General features: G+C 48.1%; 1 protein-coding gene across 2 annotated transcripts in view; it reads left to right on the top strand.

Annotated features, from left to right (window-relative positions):
• Positions 1–19,365, top strand: part of HTT (huntingtin) — a 133,128-nt gene that overhangs the window by 55,655 nt on the left and 58,108 nt on the right. For both annotated transcript variants that reach the window (XM_088021246.1, XM_028087305.2), the window contains 8 exons: positions 1,903–2,049; positions 3,736–3,856; positions 5,421–5,497; positions 6,736–6,887; positions 7,930–8,132; positions 11,478–11,604; positions 12,839–12,966; positions 16,049–16,159. In XM_088021246.1, coding sequence (XP_087877372.1) covers positions 1,903–2,049; positions 3,736–3,856; positions 5,421–5,497; positions 6,736–6,887; positions 7,930–8,132; positions 11,478–11,604; positions 12,839–12,966; positions 16,049–16,159 — 1,066 coding nt within the window. The remainder of the gene's footprint in view (positions 1–1,902; positions 2,050–3,735; positions 3,857–5,420; positions 5,498–6,735; positions 6,888–7,929; positions 8,133–11,477; positions 11,605–12,838; positions 12,967–16,048; positions 16,160–19,365) is intronic.

Below are 19,365 nucleotides of genomic sequence, written 5' to 3'. Positions count from 1 at the left end.
TTCCTGGAAGTTGAGTTACTAGGCCAAGCTTTCTGATGTTGTTGTTGCTTTTTTTTTTTTTTTAATTTTTCATAGCTTTACTGAAGTAATGCTTTTATATCCCTTAACATTCACCCATTTTAAGTGTACGATTTAATGATTAGTAGTAAACTTACAGATTTGTGTAGCCATCACCACGATCCCAGTTTTAGAACATTTCCATTACCCCAGAAAGCTTCCTTGTGCCCACATGCAATCACGAATCCACTTCCTTTTCTGGACATGTTATATAAAGGGGATCATACAGTAGATGGACTTTTGCCTCTGGCTTTTCCCCCTTAGTTTTCAGGGTTTGTCCATCCTGTCATGTGTGCCCGGAGTGCGTTCCTTTTATTGCCTTGTACATAGTTCTCCATTACAGGGGCGACACTGTCTTTTCTTTACCCAGTCACCAGATGATTGATATTACTTCCACTTTTTTGGCTACTATGGATTGTGCTGGCTGAACATTTGCCCACAAGATGTCGTGTGGACATATGTTCTCATTTCTTTTGGGTCAGTACCTAGAAGTGGATTTCTTATGGGTTTTGGTACTTCCTGTGAAATTGCTGTCCAGAAACATACCAGTCTCTACTTCTTAATGACCAGAATATGATTGTGCCCGATTCTTCTCACCAAAAAAAATTTCAAAAAAATTAAATACCTGTCAATTGTTGAGGCAGAAATTGGCATTTCTTTTTAAAATAACTTATCTTTTAAAAGTAATAACACATGTTTGCTGAGCAAAATTTAGGGAAAATATAAAATAGGAAATAAAAATCTCTGTGATCAAACTACTCAAAACCAAAGTTCCATTTTGATGTATATCTTTTTTTTTTTTTAAAGATTTCTTATTTATTTATTTGACAGACAGCGAGAGAGGGAACACAAGCAGGGGGAGTGGGAGAAGGAGGAGCAGGCTTCCTGCTGAGTAGGGAGCTCGATGCGGGGCTCGAGCCCTGGACCCTGGGATCATGACCTGAGCTGAAGGCAGATGCTTAGTGACAGAGCCACCCAGGCGCCCTTGATGTATATCTTTTCTGTTTTCAATGTTGTCATTTGCATATTTCTTTGTTTACTTGTGAGGTGTTCCTTTTCGTGCACTTAGCTGGGTTAGTATGACTTACCTAATCAACGATTTTGGGCCTTTCCCACTTTCTGCAAATGACAGCCATTTATTTTACCTTAGAAAAAAGTTGTACTTGTGATCATATCTCCACAGAAGAGAGATTTTAATCAAGGATACTGGGGTTTGCAATGTGATGAAACAGTTGGTGGTTTCTAAGAGTTATGAGCCCTGTCCACAAGGGTATGAGTACACTCATGCAGAACATGCCCTGTCCATTGCAGAAACGAGCCCTTCTGTTCTTTTGGGAAATGTTGCCTGTATTCTGCTTTTGAGTGGAGTGTAGATCTGTGAGGGACGTCTGCTGGAGCTTTGCCATTTGGGAGTGTGTGGGCTGGTTTTGCAGGCAGAATTGCAAAAGGGAGTAAGGGCCGGCCCTTGGCATTCAGATCTGCTCTGTGCTCAGTACTTTCCGTGGACAGTGGCTTCATGTACCTATTCATCTTGCTCAAGAGGACTGGAAATAGAACTTTAACTCAGAGCATTTTATTATATGTAGAGAAAGGTACTTAATCCCACAATGGACAGAAAGGAAGTGCAGCGCCTCGTTATATCAGGGTTGGTGTGACCGGTATGTGGGCAATTGGTCCTGGGACGGGCAGCCCCGCTCTGCTGGCCTGGAGGGCCCCCTAAAGGAAGGAGCTGCTGTTAGTGGGTAGACCATGCTGCAGGCTTCCCCACCTCAACAGAGGAGGGTGGTGCATCACAGGTGAGTTTCAGAGACTTCCGTCAGTAAATATACTTTACTTCTACGGTAGGCTTGTCCCAAAGCTATTCTATAAGTGCGACCAAGGGCAAGCTGACCCCGTCGTGGCTGTGGCGAGGGATCAAAGCAGTGTTTACCTGAAGCTCCTCATGCATGAGACGCAGCCTCCCTCTCACTTCTCCGTCAGCACCATCACCAGGTACGTGTGCCGTGTGTGGCCTGACGTCATGGGTGGGAGGGGGACTTTCCTGACACTTTGTGCTTTCTACAGAAGAAGCTTCAGGTGAGGGCATTTGCATAGGTGCTCTCCTTGGTAGGGTGTCTGTCCTTTCTGGGATCCGCCGCCCATCTTCATTTAGGAAGCTCGGCCATAGTCACAGCGAGGACTTCATGAATCTTCTAATCCGTTTACTACCAGCCACGTACTCATAAGTGTGTTTTGTGTGTGATGCTTATGCTGTGTCTTATTTAAAACCTTGTCCGATAATGTTTTCACTCTATCACTCTGTCTGTGTGCTCTATCCCCAACTGTTAGGGGGCTGGGCAGGGTTAGTTAGGGTTGTCACTGGTGCAATGCTTTGCACTTACTACTATTCACGTTGGTTGTGAGAAGCTTTTAAATGCTGTTGCCGTTGGCGGCACACAGCCTGCTCTTGTCGGGCCTCAGACGAGCACAGACTGTGGAACTTGTTAGTGCAGAAACGCTTTAATGAAGCAATCATTCCTTCGAATTTTAGTTTGCAAAGAAGGCTGCAGAGGTGATCATAAAAGACTATCTCATGCAATTTAACTCTCTGTGTTTTAAATGTTATTTTAAAAATGAGTTTTATATGTAGCTCTCCTGTTTGTTAGTGGCAGTTTTTTTTAAAAGCTTAGCTGTCAAGGCTGAGATATTTGCTTGATGCTTTTGTTGTGAATTTGGAACTCAGCTCGTCAGATTTGGAAGTTATTTCTCAGTAGATAACATCTCACGTAAAGATTGCTTTAAAAAAACACATGGACATAATTTTCTCAGAGAATTTCCTTTTTGTAAACCTAAGAAGTGGTCTTTTCTTCTCTCTGAGAAGATTCGGGGTAAATATTCCTTAAAGATAAGCAAAAGCAGTGTGAGAGGGTCTCATCAGGAGTTGAACAAGCTTAGGGTAAATTGCTGTTTCTGAGCGTCAGTTCAGAAAATGCCAGCAGAGATGAGTATAATATCGCATTAAATTGGTTTACTCACTACTACTTTGAAAGTCTTCCCCGTTTCAAACTCAGCCTGGCCTCTGGACATTGGCTGTGTTATTTGGTTCTTGCATGGCCAGCTCCGTGGCCAGCTGAGCCGCGCCGTTGGCACCTTATTAGCTGCCTGCTGTTTGAGAATTGATGTGGGAAGAAAAGAGAAGTCTTCTGAGTTTTGTTGGGTTCTGAGGACACTGGGCGATTCAGAACTGAATCCAGCACTAATCCTGCTTGGGCTCTGCTGACAGGGCCGGGGACTCAGGATCTGTAACCTCAGCAAGGGGTGGAAATCGGTGTGTGCCGTGAGTGTGGTCTCGGGAAGCACCGCGGCAGCCCCACGGTGGAACCAACACTTTCGTCTTTCCTGCAGTTGGGACTAGCTTCAAGAAGGATTTCTTTCAACTTATAAGTTTGAAAGATGAGTGCTTTGGACAGATGGAGAGGGGACCGTGAGGCTGTGGCGGGGCAGCGCTGCCCGGGCGCCACGGCGTGGGTGCTTGGGGCAGACTGGGCTGGGTTCACTTCCGGTCTGTCTGTCACGTCAAAGTCAAGACTGCTAGAACTTCTCATAGGCCTTAATCTTAAACTTAGAAATGCCATTTGAATTTTGGAAGTGTCATAAGCTTTAGTAGTAGGTTTTAAGTCTCCGTGTTTTTCTTGTTAGAATATACAGAGGCTATAACTTACTGCCGAGCATGACGGACGTCACTGTGGAAAACAACCTCTCCAGAGTCATCGCGGCAGTTTCCCGCGAACTGGTCATGTCCACCACACGTGCACTCACAGTAAGTCTCCTTGGTTGGCCTTGGTGAAATTGACTCTGGGTGGTTCCTGCAGTCGGTTCTTCATGGTGAGTTGCTGTGTGAGAGCTTGCATTCGTGGGGCTAAGAACTTGTGCTTCCCAGAACAGAATCTTGGTGTATTCTAAATGGAGATTACACAACTATTTTTTTTCCTGATTATTAAAATAATACATGCTCATTGTAAAAAAAACTGAGCCAATACAGGAAGACATAAAAATGAGAATAAAAACTGCCGTGATCGAGTTGGTAACGTGTCAGAAGTTGAGAATGCCTCCAATATAACTGACTCCGTGATGTGTGATGGACGCTAAGGGGAAGACATCAGAAATGCCAGCCAAGGTGTTTGTATAACGTACTCACCTGTATTGTTTTCTGTGACGCTGGCATCGGAAAAGGACTGTGATGTCCAAGAATGCACGATGATTAAATTCTGATTCCAACGAAACTCACATTTATTATGCACCCATTGACATAGGCTTTGGGGACTGTCTAGTGCTACAGAGTGGCGGAGTGGGGGTGTGCTAGCGTGTAGTCCGATCTGTTAGGAAGTCCTATTCACACAAGTACCTTTCTCACGAACTCAGGAAAGTGACTGGCAGAAAATGGCCAAAATGAATTTTGGGGCTGTGATCTTTGTTTCCTTCTTCATATTTTTCAGATATTTACATATTTTCTAAAATGAACAAGGGTAACTTTCATAATCAGAAATAGAGAATATTATACAAGGTCGTGTTAATTTGCTGATTGCCAGGTTATCCCTCATTGTTTATTTTATGTGACAGAAGAAATGCTTACTTGTTGTAGAAAATGCCAACAATTAGGATTAGGCTGTCTTGATAAGAATATACGTGCCTTTTAAACCTAAATATTGTTTGGCCTCTCTAGTTTGGTCTTCCCTTGATTTGTTTAAAATATCATAAACTTCACTTATTTGTATTTATTGTGGCTTCCATGTGTCAGGCACTGTTCTAGGCTTGGGATATAAACACAGAGAAGGGTCTGCGCCTTTGTTGTCCTTGCAGTCTGCTCAGGAGATGGACGTCAGTGAGCTCAGGGCAGGGGCAGGGAGGTGGGATCGTTGGGCATTCTGATCGGAAGCGCTGCTCCAGCTGCCGGCCTGTCTTCACGGCACACGATGAGCCCTCCTTAGAGCCTGTGTTTCCCATGCCTTGCTCTGTCTTTGAAGGATGAATGGGTGCCATGGTAGGACCAATATCGTTAGACACAGACCTCAATTATGTTTTCTTTTTTTTTTTTTAAAGATTTTATTTATTTGAGAGAGAGAATGAGAAAGAGAGAGCACGTGAGGGGGGGAGGGGCAGAGGGAGAAGCAGACTCCCCGCTGAGCAGGGAGCCCCATGTGCGGCTCGATCCCGGGACTCCAGGATCATGACCTGAGCCGAAGGCAGTCGCCCAACTGACTGAGCCACCCAGGCGCCCTCAATTATGTTTTCATTGTTCGTACTTTTTCTGAAGGTGAAAGGTTCAATTTAATAAATGCTTTTTGTGCGTGGCTGTGATTTTACTATATCCTCTTCTCCTTTAGTTTGGATGCTGCGAAGCTCTGTGTCTCCTTTCAACCACCTTTCCCGTCTGCATTTGGAGTTTAGGTTGGCATTGTGGGTATGTATTTTTCTCAGCATATGGTCATCTACACTCATGTGATACAGACATCGCTATTGGAATCCTGTGTTTTCTTTCTTAAATCTTTTCTCAGTGTGACCTTTTGGAAACATACCCAAAGGAATCCTTGCTTCTGCCCTGTTAGCTGTGTGGGAAATTACTGATAGAGCTCTTGGAAAATTTGGATTTGCTGTGATTCTCATGGTGTCAAATGCTCACTCTCAAGTGCTTTGGAGGATTTCAGGGTGTCATTTGTAGGTTCATTTTGGACAATTCACATATGTTGGCAAGACGTTTCTAATTGGCTTGATTCTCTCCAAATGTCTACACTGTGTACTAGAAATTTAGAAACATTTTTTGTTCGAAATCAGATGTGACCTGTCATATAAAATCATGATGAGCTAAAGGAACTGGCAAGCTTATATGAGCAGTTTCTATTTAAAAATGAGTTTCTTCCACTAGATGGCCCGAATAGCATCTGTGAAATAATTTCGAATCTCCTACAGCACTAAGGAGTAAGCTTTTATTATGTGTACCAATTACTGAGAAACATTTTGGTGACTCGCCATCCTATTTGGAAGCAAATCTGTAGATTTCTTGTGTGTCAGCATATGGCCAGCTAACATTTGCTTGGAGTGGATGGATTGCTGGTCTAGAGTGGTTGCTTCCTTTTGTCCACAGGTAGTTATCGAGCAACCTGTTTCTGGTCAGAGATCCAGCACCTGACCTGACTAAGCAACTGTGGCATTGGAGTAAAATATGCTAAGGCAAAATTCAGACAAAGCTAAAAAGTTATAAAAAAGAGTTTCAATCATTTTTTTATTATTATTTTTTAAATATTTTATTTACTTATTTGTCAGAGAGAGAGAGCGCACAAGCAGGGGGAGCAGCAGAGGGAGAGGGAGAAGCAGGCTCCGCACTGAGCTGGGAGCCCGAGGTGGGGCTGGAACCCAGGACCCTGGGATCATGACCTGAGCTGAAGGCAGACGTTTAACCATCTGAGCCACCTCGGCATCCCCCAGTTTCAGTAGTTTTAATCAGATCTGCTACCTGGTTTCCTTTCTCAATGATATTTATGGAGCTGTGGCTTATTGGAAGGATGTCAGTTAACAATAGTAAAATCACTTTATGAGCTGGTATAAAACATAGTGACATGCCTTCTTCCTGGTTCATTAGAGAAGGCAGGACTGTCTGATTTAAAATTTTTGTCGTTTGACCTGGCACACATCTGCTTCCAGGGTGCCCCCGCTGAGCACCTCTGATGAGTCGAGAAAGAGCTGTACTGTTGGCATGGCCACAATGGTCCTCACCTTGCTCTCGTCAGCCTGGTTCCCGCTGGATCTCTCAGCCCATCAGGATGCTTTGGTTTTAGCCGGAAACTTGCTTGCAGGTATTGGTACTGAGCTGAAACAGGGACTTCAGGTCTATAGCTTTCATTTCCTTCTAGGGAGTGGGGTGGTGAGCACACGGAGGGAAATTACTCCAGTGATGGTTCGATCCTGTAGTCAGAGTGTCCCATGTAACCAGCATGGGTGTGTGCTTTGGGCAGCTGTTCTGAGCCGAGTAGTTTAAAGGAGCCCCTTCCCTGTGCAGTCTCTTAGTTAGCTACAGGTAAACGCATTTCTAATTTCGTTTTAGCAGGCACCACGGCTGTAAGAAAGCATGATATTTGGGCTCTGTTCTCAAGTCAGCCGTGGATTCAGCGAGTGACACACCATAGTACAATGGCAGTGCTGAGGGGCCGTGCTCACTCTCTTGTGGGGGATCAGGACAGGAAACAGGTTTTATGGGCTGGCAGGAAAGGGCACACCAGACGGAGGGTGTAGCCTGTTTGAAGGCAGGGAGACATGAAGAACTGTGTGACATGTGAGGACTGTAAGTGGTTTGGGATGTCAGGTGAGCACAAGGATGGAGGGTGTGGCTGGTGGGGAAGGAGGCTGCTGAACTTGACGGCTGTGGGGTGCTGCCTCGTGAAGGAGGACTGTGGTGTTTGCTGTGGGAGGTCACAGAAGAGCCTCGCGGTGGGGCAGCTGTGGGGCGGAGTCCCTCCGTGGGCTTGAGTGTGGCTTGGAGAGCAAGGTAGGGAAGCCCACCTGGGAGGTTCACGTCGCATCGAGGTGCGAGAGAGTCTCCGCAAGATCCCGGCTGTGGGCCGTGGGAGAGGACTCTGACCGGAAGAGGCTGCAGGGGCAGGGGCAGCCGGCCGTGGCCACTGGTGGAACTTCGGTTGTAAAGATCCGGAGGGCCTGGGGTGGTTGGCACGTCACCAGTGTATGGGTGGGTATATGTCCGGTGGTGACATTTGTGAAAGTCCGTTTCCCGTGGAGTTGGAGGGATCAGTTGACCACCAGGTGGAGATGGCCAGTGAACTCAAAGTAGGCGGGTCTAAATGACTTCGCTTCCCTAGTGATTTTCTCTTCCCCTCATCACAGCCAGTGCCCCCAAATCTCTGAGAAGTTCCTGGACCTCCGAAGAAGAGGCCAACCCAGCAGCTGCCAAGCAGGAAGAGGTCTGGCCAGCTCTGGGTGACCGGACCCTGGTGCCCATGGTGGAACAGCTCTTCTCCCACCTGCTGAAGGTGATTAATATCTGTGCTCACGTCTTGGACGATGTGGCTCCGGGACCAGCAATGAAGGTAACTTCACGCTTGGGCAGCTCAGGGACCCCGTGGCGCCGGACTTGCCTTCGCTCACTTGTCTGCCCCTTCCTTACTCTCTTTTGCTTTAAATGAACGGAATTGCTCATAGGGTGACACTAAGTTTAATACCAAAATGTGTCATCCAATTTGTAGCTCTTTTGGTACCGTTCTGTTACTGTCGCCTCTGAGAGGGAAAGAACTAGCTGGATTCTTAGGCTTTAAGCGTTAGCCGAGAAAGCTCAGAATTGAAGTTGCTGTCTCCTGGAACATTCGCAGGTTGTTCTGCTTCGCTATGAAGTACAGGTCCACGAATGAGCTTCAGGACAAATGGTAACCTGTTTGCACAGTGCATTTAAGATAGATGAGTTCATTTATAATTATATCCTATTATTTGCCCTCCCGTGTTTTCCATCTCAAGTTACTTCCATCATGAAAAAGCTCTTCTAACTTCACGTTCTCCCTTAGTGGCCATTTGGTCTCCCCATCACTACAAACTTTTCTGAAGAGTCGTGTCTCCCCGCTTCACACCCTAGTACCTCCCGCATGCTCTGGCACTGGCACTGGCCTGGACGCTGTCCGCAGCTCCAGCCACCAATTCTTTTTCTTTTTCTTTTTTTTTTGTTATGTTAATCACCATACATTACATCATTAGTTTCTGATGTAGCGTTCCTTGATTCATTGTTTGCATATAACACCCAGTGCTCCACGCAGAACGTGCCCTCTTGAATACCCATCACCAGGCTAACCAATCCCCCCACCCCCCTCCCCTCTAGAACCGTCAGTTTGTTTTTCAGAGTCCATCGTCTCTCATGGTTCGTCTCCCCCTCCGATTTCCCCCCCTTCATTCTTCCCCTCCTGCTATCTTCTTTTTTTTTTTTTAAACATATAATGTATTATTTGCCTCAGAGGTACAGATCTGTGATTCAACAGTCTTGCATACTTCCCAGCGCTCACCATAGCACATACCCTCCCCAATGCCTATCACCTAGCCACCCCATCCCTCCCAGCCCCCACCACTCCAGCAACCCTCAGTGTGTTTCCTGAGATTAAGAATTCCTCATATCAGTGAGGTCATATGATACATGTCTTTCTCTGATTGACTTATTTCGCTCAGCATAACACCCTCCAGTTCCATCCACGTTGTTGCAAATGGCAAGATCTCATTCCTTTTGATGGCTGCATAATATTCCATTGTGTATATAGACCACCTCTTCTTTATCCATTCATCTGTCGATGGACATCTTGGCTCTTTCCACAGTTTGGCTATTGTGGACATTGCTGCTATAAACATCGGGGTGCACATACCCCTTCGGGTCCCTACATTTGTATCTTTGGGGTAAATACCCAGTAGTGCAATTGCTGGGTCATAGGGTAGCTCTATTTTCAACTGTTTGAGGAACCTCCATACTGTTTTCCAGAGTGGTTGCACCAGCTTGCATTCCCACCAACAGTGTAGGAGGGTTCCCCTTTCTCCGCATCCCCGCCAACATCTGTCGTTTCCTGACTTGTTAATTTTAGCCATTCTGACGGGTGTGAGGTGATCCAGCCACCGATTCTTTAACCCCCGGCTGCTCAGCCTTCGGCTGCCACTGTCCAGAGCCACGCTTTCGCCAAGATTGGTCTTTGTGTCTTGTGGGGACCTCTTGGGTCCTGTCTCACTTCTCCTCCGCGCCCTCGGTGCCGCCACGCCAGTCCTAATGCGGGCGCTCCCCCTGGCCTCTGGGTTGTCTCTTACTCTTCTCTCACCCCTCTGTTCCCAGGCACTTCCTGGTTTCTCCTCTCTGCCCAGCACAGAGGGCCTGCAGGCTCCATCCTAGGTTGGCCTCTCTCTTGATACTCCTGGGCCGGTGCCATCCCATACCACTCTGCAGCAATGGGAACATTCTGTGTCCATGCCAGCCGGGACAGGGGCCACTAACCACACGTGGTGAATGAGCACTTGAAACGTGGCCAGTGCAGCTGAGGTGCTGAGCTGCTAATTTTGTTTGTCATTACATTTAAATGGCCATGTGCGGACAGTGGCTCAGGTATGGTGCGGGGCCGGTCTGTGCTTGTCTTCAGCATTCACACATCAGAGACCCCAGCTCTGTCTTTGGTGCGTCAGTGCAGAGACATGTGACGCGGCTACTTGGATGGCTCGCAGATCTCAGACACAGCGTGAATCTGAGCTGCTCAGCCTCTCCCCTGCCTGTGCCTGCCATGTCCCCATCCCTTTGTACTTTGTCAACTAGGAGTGTGATGGTCTCACAGCTTCTCACCTTTACTTGTCAAGTCCTGTGTTTTCCCTACTAAATATCTTGCAAAACCCATATACACACATGCACACATGCATGTACGTGTACGCCCACACATGCATGTAAGTCAATACACACACACTTCTGTGCGTTTGCTGCCACTGTTCTGGTGCAACTGGTGGCCTGATGGAGTCTTCCAGCTGCCTCTCTTCCCCTCCTCCTGCTTCAGACAGCGTTGTTCACATCCTCCAACTGCGGCATGGTTCCCGTGCCCTGCAGCTCACCTGTTTGGAGTGTAGGATTCCATGGGTTTTCATATGCTCACAGTCACGTGGCCATCACCACAATCCATTTAGAGCCTGGAAAGGAACATTGTGCCCTTTAGGTGTCACCCCCAAACCTCCCCTGCCCCCCAGCTCCAGGCGGCCACCCGCTCTTTGGTGTTTCTACAGACCTGCCCATCCCAGACGTTTCATGGGAACGAACCGTGCGATCCCTTGTGTCTGGCTCCGCTCCCTTGGCAGGAGCTCCGGATGCAGCAGCCCCTGTTCTGGCCTCTCTGTCCTTCCCTGCTGCCTTCAGTCCACTCTCCTGAGGCCGGCCCTTTGTCCCACCCCATCCACTTCTCTGAGACTGGAGAGAGGAACAGAGCTGGGGCCCGCCGAGCACGTGCCCCCATGCTGGCCCCTCCCACAGCGGGTCCTCTGCCCTGTGTAGTGGGTCTGTGGACTCCTGGCTGTGTGGCTCATTAGCCTTGATGCTGAATAAGTTACTTCAGCTCTGAGCCCATTTCCTCATTTGCTTCATACCGTTTGTCCTCTCCTGGCTCCCACAGAGGGCCCTGGTTGCTTGCTGCGGGGGGCGATGGGCCCCGCCCGACTCCCTGAGGGTCCTTGCGTCCTTGGCCATTCACAGCACCCCCGTCAGGAAGTTCTAGGTCAATACCTGCCAGTGTGATGGCCGTGTGGTTACGCTAGATACACGGACCGTGTCTGAGTTCTGTAAACGAGGACTCAAAGAAACCATGATCGCGCATGTTGTGCTCAAGAGATGGGAAGGCACGTATGTGATTTTCAGTTTCCGCATCAGACTCTTCGTTTCGTTGTAGGCAGCCTTGCCGTCTCTGACAAACCCTCCTTCTCTGAGTCCCATCCGACGAAAGGGAAAGGAGAAAGAACCCGGAGAACCGGCCTCTGTGCCCTTGAGCCCCAAGAAGGGCAGCGAAGCCAGTCCAGGTATGAAGCAACGGCAGGGAAGGGCGGGGCTGGGGTGCCCTCCGGGTCACAGATCCCATTCACGCCCAGGTTAATATAATAGCTTCGTAGTTTTTGGAAATAAAGTACACAGCAGTGAAGCCAGAGAAAGAGTTTCCCTGGTGTGGTTTCAGGTACTAAATATTAATTCCTAAATGTGTGCAGAGCCTGTTCCGGTCTTGAGCGTCACTCCATGTCCCTGGCTAGTACGTGGCTATGGCAGTCCGTGGGCTTCCCCACCCTGCTTCTCCCTGCAGAGGAGAGGTGGAAAGAACCCTGATTTCAGTCAGGGAGGCCGTGTAGATGGCTGGGAACAGCTAGCAGCTGAAGGAGTTGGTTCTGACACGTGAAGACAGAAGACGGAAGTGCTAATGTGAGGAACAGTCTTCTGAGAGAGAGGAACCTGACAAACTCAGATGCGTGGAGGGGCTTCCACACCTAGGAGGGGCCAGGGTTTGCGTGGGAGCCTGTGGCTTCTGCTGACCCGGCTGCCACGGGTGGGCACGGGAGGGTGTAGGCAGGGTGGGAGGCGACCCGTGCTGTCGTGCCCCACCAGACCCGTTGGCACATCTCACGGCACCTCGGGCGGTCGCGACTCTCTCACGAGACTCGATGTTAGGGCTTTGCAAATTGCTAGTTTCTGAGGACTGACTGGAGCATTGCAGGAGGCTTTACCGGCTTTGAAATCTTCTGAACTTCACAGACGTAACTTAGCAGTATGTTCCTGATCGTCTTCCTGGTGGCCTAAAGAAACTAAAAAGCCTCCAAGTCAAAAATCTTTAAAATTTGAGGAGAATGGTTTTATTTCGTGCTTGGCCCTTTCCATTCTCTCAGCGTGTTGCTGGCGTACAGGGCCCCTGGGCCACACTGGCCAGGCTCAGCCCACTGTGCCGCTGGGAGCCTCGGGCTCCTGGATTCTGTGTGGGGGCTGGAGGCCACCCCCGCCCTGCTCTGATGCACAGACGGGCAACCAGACCATGGCAGACAATAGCAGTACACTGTTCTTCTTTCTCACCTATTTTATGGTTTTGGGGGAGATACTCAGATTCTGTTTATGTTTATTAGTCAACTTCTTGTTACTTCTAACTAAAAAGTCAGAGAGAGAATTTTAATTTTATTCTTTTAGAATACCTTTAAAAACCGTTATTGCCAGTGATCTCTTAAACTTGGCAAGTGTGTACTTTTGAGCTCAAAGTGTATTTTGTGTGTTTTAAAGCCTCTCGACAATCTGATGCCCCAGGGCCTGTTACAGCAAATAAGTCTTCTTCGCTGGGGAGTTTCTGTCACCTGCCTTCGTACCTCAAATTGCATGACGTCCTGAAAGCTACTCACGCCAACTACAAGGTACGGCTCCTTTTGTGAAAATATGCACACAGATTTCTAATAGATTGTGGGTGTCTTTCTTAAGATTTATAGCTTGTGTACATACACAGATGGGCGTACAGATAAGTACATGCAAATCAATAGTTTCTTCAAGGTTGTCTTTCAGCTTTGTTTATGGTAGTTCTCATCATATAAAACTCAGAGCAGCGATCTCTCTGTGGTTTATTGGTGCTGTGTCTGGGCTTCCTGGGCCGCCCCCACAGTCAGAGATGTGCTGGCCGGACTCGTGGGCCTCGGTGCGTGTGCAGTCTCAGAGCTGGGACTCTTACCACCACGTGGTAAGGACACACAGGCACGGTCTGCAGGGGCCCAGGTGCAGGCCTGCTGCGTTCTCTCTCCCACACTTGTCCTCCGGCCACGGAGGCTTCCTCTGCCTGACACGAAGCAAAACCCGGGGCTCACAGAGGAATGCAGGTGTGCAGCCTAAAACGTGGGGTTCATTCACATAGTCCAGGCACGGGGAGCACTGCTGGTGGTGTAGGGAACTGTCGACTGGCCAAGTGTGCAGACACCCCCGAGGGCTGACCTTACAAACAGGTTTCTGGAGGGAGAGCAGTCTGTTCTGTCGACTCTTCTGCACTGGGCTTTCTCACGCTGAGACGATTAAGGAAAAAAGTCCCATGGTTTCTCTTCGGGCTTTTCATTGGTTAGCTACCTGCCCAATTGCCCCTAGCACTGTTTCCCAAGTAAGCCATTTTTCTTGCGCTAATTGATCTGAAATACAACTTTTACCAGATGCTAAATTCTCATGGGTCTGTATTTCATTTACTGTTTGGTGACGTTAGTCTGTCCCTCTGTTCATCTGTTAGAAGCACACATGCCCATTCTGTGGCTCCATGGTACATTTTTTTTTTTTGAAGATTTTATTTATTTATTTGACAGACACAGTGAGAGAGGGAACACAAGCAGGGGGAGTGAGAGAGGGAGAAGCAGGCTTCCCGTGGAGCAGGGAGCCCGATGCGGGGCTCGATCCCAGGACCCTGGGATCACGACCTGAGCCGAAGGCAGACGCTTAACGACTGAGCCACCCAGGTGCCCCTCCATGGTTCATTTTTGCGGTGGTCGGTTCCCCCTTTCTGCTTTAGAATTTTTTCCTGATACTAGTTTATTTTTGCATGTGGACATGAGAATAAGCTAATCTAAAGGATCCTGAGAATATTTCCACTGGGATCATGTTAAATTTGTAGATGAATTCCTAGAGAACTGATATCTTGGATGTTAAATACACCTCTCCAGAGTGTGGGATGCATTTTTGTTTGTTGAAATCTTTTTTTTATTATTATTATTTTTTTTAAAGATTCTTTTATTTATTTGACAGAGAGTTAACAAGATCAGGAACACAAGCAGGGGGAGTGGGAGAGGGAGAAGCAGGCTTCCCGCGGAGCAGGGAGCCCGATGTGGGGCTCAATCCCAGGACCCTGGGACCATGACCTGAGCCGAAGGCAGACGCTTAACGGCTGAGCCACCCAGGTGCCCCTCTTGAAATCTTCTTGTATGTGTCTCAGATGTACATAAAATTTAAAGAATTTTAAGAATTTTTGAAGATTTTTTCACATAGATCTTGTTTATTTCTTGATAAACATGTCCCCAGATGGTCATCATTTTTTGTTACTGATAGATATTTCTCAGTTTTTTGGAAAACCATTTATAAACCTTATCTGACCTCTTTTCTGAAGGATATTGATAATTTTGAAACATAAGAATCTTAACCATGTTTTACAGCAGATTCAGAGGCTCTTTTTAGCCTATGTTTCTCATGTCACCCACCCAAATAGCAGGGGGCACGTTGGAAACCCTGCACAGAGAAGACACTTTTTTCTGCCTATTCCCAACTCCTGTCTCGGGTCCTGGGGCCCTGTTGATGCTCCTAGCATCTGCTCTGTTCTTACCATTTCCCCTCTGGGACATCCTGGGCTTCACGCTGTACCCCGTGCACCGTGGACCCCAGTACTTCAGATGCCCGCCTGGCTGGCGTGTTTGGGGTGCCTGGCACATGTGAGATCTGTCACACCGTCTCTCCATCTCCTTCATTTCTCCTCCTGAGTGGCCGTGTGCACGGCCCTCCACTCTAGCTCTGGGGTTAGCTCCCTCCGCGCCCTGTGGCCCTGGTTCTCACCTGTGACCTCTGTTCCTCTTCAAGATAGGCCTTCCTGTGCTCGTGCCCCTTGTCCCTTGTCCTGCCCTGCCTGCTGGAGGTGAGCCCCTTCCCTCTCGTCCCTGTGGGACGTGGCCCCACTCGTCCTTCCTCAGCCTGTTGGAAAGCCCGCCCCCCGCCCCTGGTGGTAACACAGAGTAGCTGCGGCACTCGGGCCTGCCTGGTGGTCATCTTCCGTGTGTGTCTCGCCTGCCGTCCTCTCCCTTGGCCCAGGAAGCACTTTCTCTTTCGTCACGGGTGGCCACGTTTGATTTCACGGAGCAGATTCCTTTCTCTGTTGCAGCGTTTTGCAGGGTTTTTGCCAGTTTTTATTTTCCTAGTTGATCTCTCCCCCTCTCCCTTGTTCTTTCATGTTATGTCTTTGGACCTAACCCCTTCTCTCAGTCGGTTAAATAGGGGAGTTGCATAATTTAATTCAGCTGGGCCCATTAAAATCCTAATTTAATCCTTCTTAACATGAATTTAATGTTTTGCTGTAGCCAGACTGAAAGGCGGTTTCTGGATTTGATGATGATTCTTTGGGGATAACTAATGTATGTAGAACAGGTTGTGTGTTTTATATATTTTGATTTGGTGCTTATCAGATGTTGGTTGTAATGGAAATTTACATTTTTTTCCCTCATGATAGAAGCTCGGAAATTATTTCTTTCAGTTGTATCAATGTAAGTTAGAAGATGCTTCTGAAAGATGGCAGTTTTATAAAGCTGTCTGGAAGAGTAGTTTCCTTTCCAAAGCATTTTCCCAGTGCGCACAGGAAACAAACAGCCCACATGGTGCGTGTGTAGGGTTGCATAGTGGGACACCTCTCATCACACAGACAGTGCGTGTCTTTGTTGCAGATGACGGATGGGACAGTGCAAGTAATCCTGTGTTCTCTTCCTTTCCAAGGTAACCTTGGATCTTCAGAACAGCACTGAAAAGTTTGGGGGCTTTCTGCGCTCTGCCTTGGATGTTCTCTCTCAGATCCTAGAGCTGGCGACGCTGCAGGACATCGGGAAGGTATGTGTTTCATTTCTTGTCATTGAGCTATAGCCGGCACCAGCGCCTGTGGGGCTGCAACCCCGTCATCCGGGCACGTTCAGAAGGTGGTAGCAGCTTGAGAATCTTCTGCATGTCCCCCCGACCCCTGCTGCCACATCACAGCACCTGACTCTCATGCTTGTCTTAGCCTCAGATTGGGGGTGTTCTACCTCTCTCCTCTTTTCAGTTTTTTTTCTGTATATTAGCTTAGATCCAGTTTATTCTACAACATGAGTGGGATTAAGCTGCGGTGACAGTCCCTTTGTTTTCTTTTTTCTTTTTTTAATTTAATTTTATTATGTTATGTTAATCACCATACAGTACGTTACTAGTTTTCTGATGCAGTGTTCCATGATCCATTGTTTGCGTATAACACCCAGTGCTCCATGCAGCATGTGCCCTCCTTAATACCCATCACCGGGCTAACCCATCCCCCCACCCCCTCCCCTCTAGAACCCTGTCTGTTTCTCAGAGTCCACAGTCTCTCATGGTCCATCTCTCCCTCCGATTCCCCCCCTTCATTTTTCCCTTCCATCTAATGTCTTCCCTGCTATTCCTTATGTTCCACAAATAAGTGAAACCATATGATAACTGACTTTCTCTGCTTGACTTATTTCACTTAGCATAATCCCCTCCAGTCCCATCCAAGTTGATGTAAGAGTTGGGTATTCATCCTTTCTGATGGCTGAGTAATATTCCATTGTATATATGGACCACATCTTCTTTATCCATTCATCTGTTGAATGGCATCTCAGCTCTTTCCACAGTTTGGCTGTTGCGGACATTGCTGCTATGAACATTGGGTGCATGTGGTCCTTCTTTTCACTACATCTGTGTCTTTGGGGTAAATACCGAGGAGTGCAATTGCTGGGTCATAGCATAGCTCTATTTTTGTTTTCTTATTTGACCTTCGTGAGCAGAAAGGGTGACAACAGACGTGGTGAGGGTGCATGGCCGGCTCCTTTGGTGCCACGGGAAGCAGCAGAGCTGGGGTAGAAGCCCCGTTGCCCTCCCCATCATCGTACAAGGAGGAGCTCAGACACACGAGAGTTCAAGGAATTGTGTGGTGAGCACCGTCTCATGTGTCCACACCCCAAGGCCTTGGCCACGTGTGTCCACCTGCTGGCTCCTGGGCGTCATACTTTCTGATGGGCCGCAGAGGAGCTGCAGGTGGCTCCCCCTTTAAACAAGTATCTCTGTCGAGGGAAGTACAGTGGTTTGTGAAGTTCGTTTGTTTTTATTTTTCTAAATCTTTCTCTTGGTACATGAAAGCGTGCCTAGTTTTCATGATTACTTGCGGTATTCTGCTTCTTTTCAGGTCTGTTTAGTGCGTGCACTTGTTTTTTACTGGCTACATAGTGTCCTGTTCTAACTGACGCTCAGTTGTCCCTCAGAGTGAAACTGGTCAGAGCTCTTCCTAGTACGGCCTTGCTGGTGAGACCGGCCGGCCCCCCGCCCAGGCTGTGCCTCTGCGCGCAGTGGCGCTCTCCTGTAGGGCCATCAGTCCTGGCAGCCCATCGCTTTTCCCCGCTTTTACCAGCAGGTCTTGTGGCCTGCGGTCTGTGTGCATGTAACACGTTGTAGCAACATGGGAAATATAACCCATTTTAACTTTGAATGTTAGATACTCTGAAATAAAAACCATCTACATGGAATTTTTAAAATAATAAAATTTTCCTTTTTCTTGGAATCCGGATGACTTTGTAGTTTGTTGTTTTTGTATTTTTTTCATTTACCAGGAGCATGGTTCCTTTTTTCTTTTTGACTGCCACATACACAGAAATAGTTGTTCTCCAGTGGCAGCCAGTGAATTTATCCACTGGTGCATTTATCCCAATATATGAAAGTAAATAATGAAGTCACAGTCTGATAAAGCTTGGTATTAGGGGTCTTGATATTCCTGAAAACAGGGATATGCTTACATTTCTTCCTTTTTTAAAGGTGTGTGTTCAGTAACTTCATCTCTGAAGATCCTTTATCCGGGGCAGGATTGACTGGATGTTACAGCCTCTTGCCTTTGTCTTTACGGTTCTGAGTTGATCTGTTTTGCTGTTTGATGACAAAGGCCTGTTTCAGCTGCAGTTTGGGCTTTCCCTTATCGGTGCTCTGGGAGCCTCTTCTGCTTAACTGCTGAATCTTCGCTCCTGGTCTTTCCGATGAGAGTGCAGGGTAGAAGCCCCCCAGGATTTTCTTTGCGCTTGGACACTTGCTGTGTGTGCGGGGTCTCCTCGGCTGATCACGGCGCGGGCAGGCCTGGGACCCCCCCTGGCAGACACACTGCCCAGCTGGGTGGAAGCATGTCTAGGAGCCCAGGTGGCAAGATCAGGGTGGAGACAGCTCCTCCTGACTTGGGGTCTCTAGGCTGCGCTGTGCCTCTCTTCCTTGTGCCTTGACCTGGAAAGTCTCCCAGGGCAGTGGACCCCAGTGCAGTGTGGGGCTTGCTGCGTTTGTCCCTGCCCCTCAGGGGTTACTGTCCTTCAGTCCCTGCCATTTGGCGTCTTGTTGCTGCGACTGCACACAGTGCCTGTGCTTCTTTTGGTGGTTTGGGTGGAAGGTATAAATGGGCCCCATGCCCTGTTTTGCCAGAAGTGGGAGTCTGTATTCCACCGCATGTTGGTGCCTGTGTTGGGACGCACTCCTGGAGCTCCTCGTGCTCTTTGAGGCCGCCACGGCCTCCTTCCTTGTCAGTTTTCAGTGCCTCTTGCTGTGTTTGGTGCCACCAAGTCCTCCATGCATGTTTGTTAGGAGATCTCGTCCTTTGCTAGACAGATCGTGCCCTGGAAGCTCTAGTTGTAATTCCTCCAGTTAACATTTATTAGATACCAGCTGTGGGCTGTACAACCCAAAAGCAACGTGTAACAAATTCAGCCCTGCAGAATACAACCTTGAATGCTCAGAGTCTAATTTGAGTAAATCAGAATATTAAAAATACACGGTCCTTGTATTTGAAACCAACAAAAGTCTGTTGTTTTTTAGTGCAGGAAGCTGTCCCACACAAGGAAATTGAGAGGCAGTCTGGTTGGTGTGAATTCCAGCTCCGCTGATGGAAGCAGCGGCTGGTGACCGTGTAGGCACTGAGGCGGGCCGTTGGTGCTGAGTGCCTGGCCTGGCGGCATCCTGAGAGTTCATGTCTTCGTCCTTCTCGATGCCCCAAGAAGACATCGCGTGCCCTTATCTCATTTTTT

This window comes from Eumetopias jubatus, unplaced genomic scaffold, assembly GCF_037043125.1.
Source record: "Eumetopias jubatus isolate StellerSeaLion01/CBP00866 unplaced genomic scaffold, mEumJub1_p1.0 scaffold_2, whole genome shotgun sequence".
Lineage (NCBI taxonomy): Eukaryota > Metazoa > Chordata > Mammalia > Carnivora > Otariidae > Eumetopias > Eumetopias jubatus.
Note: the sequence above shows the minus strand (reverse complement) of the source record. Positions and strands in the feature narration are given on the sequence as shown.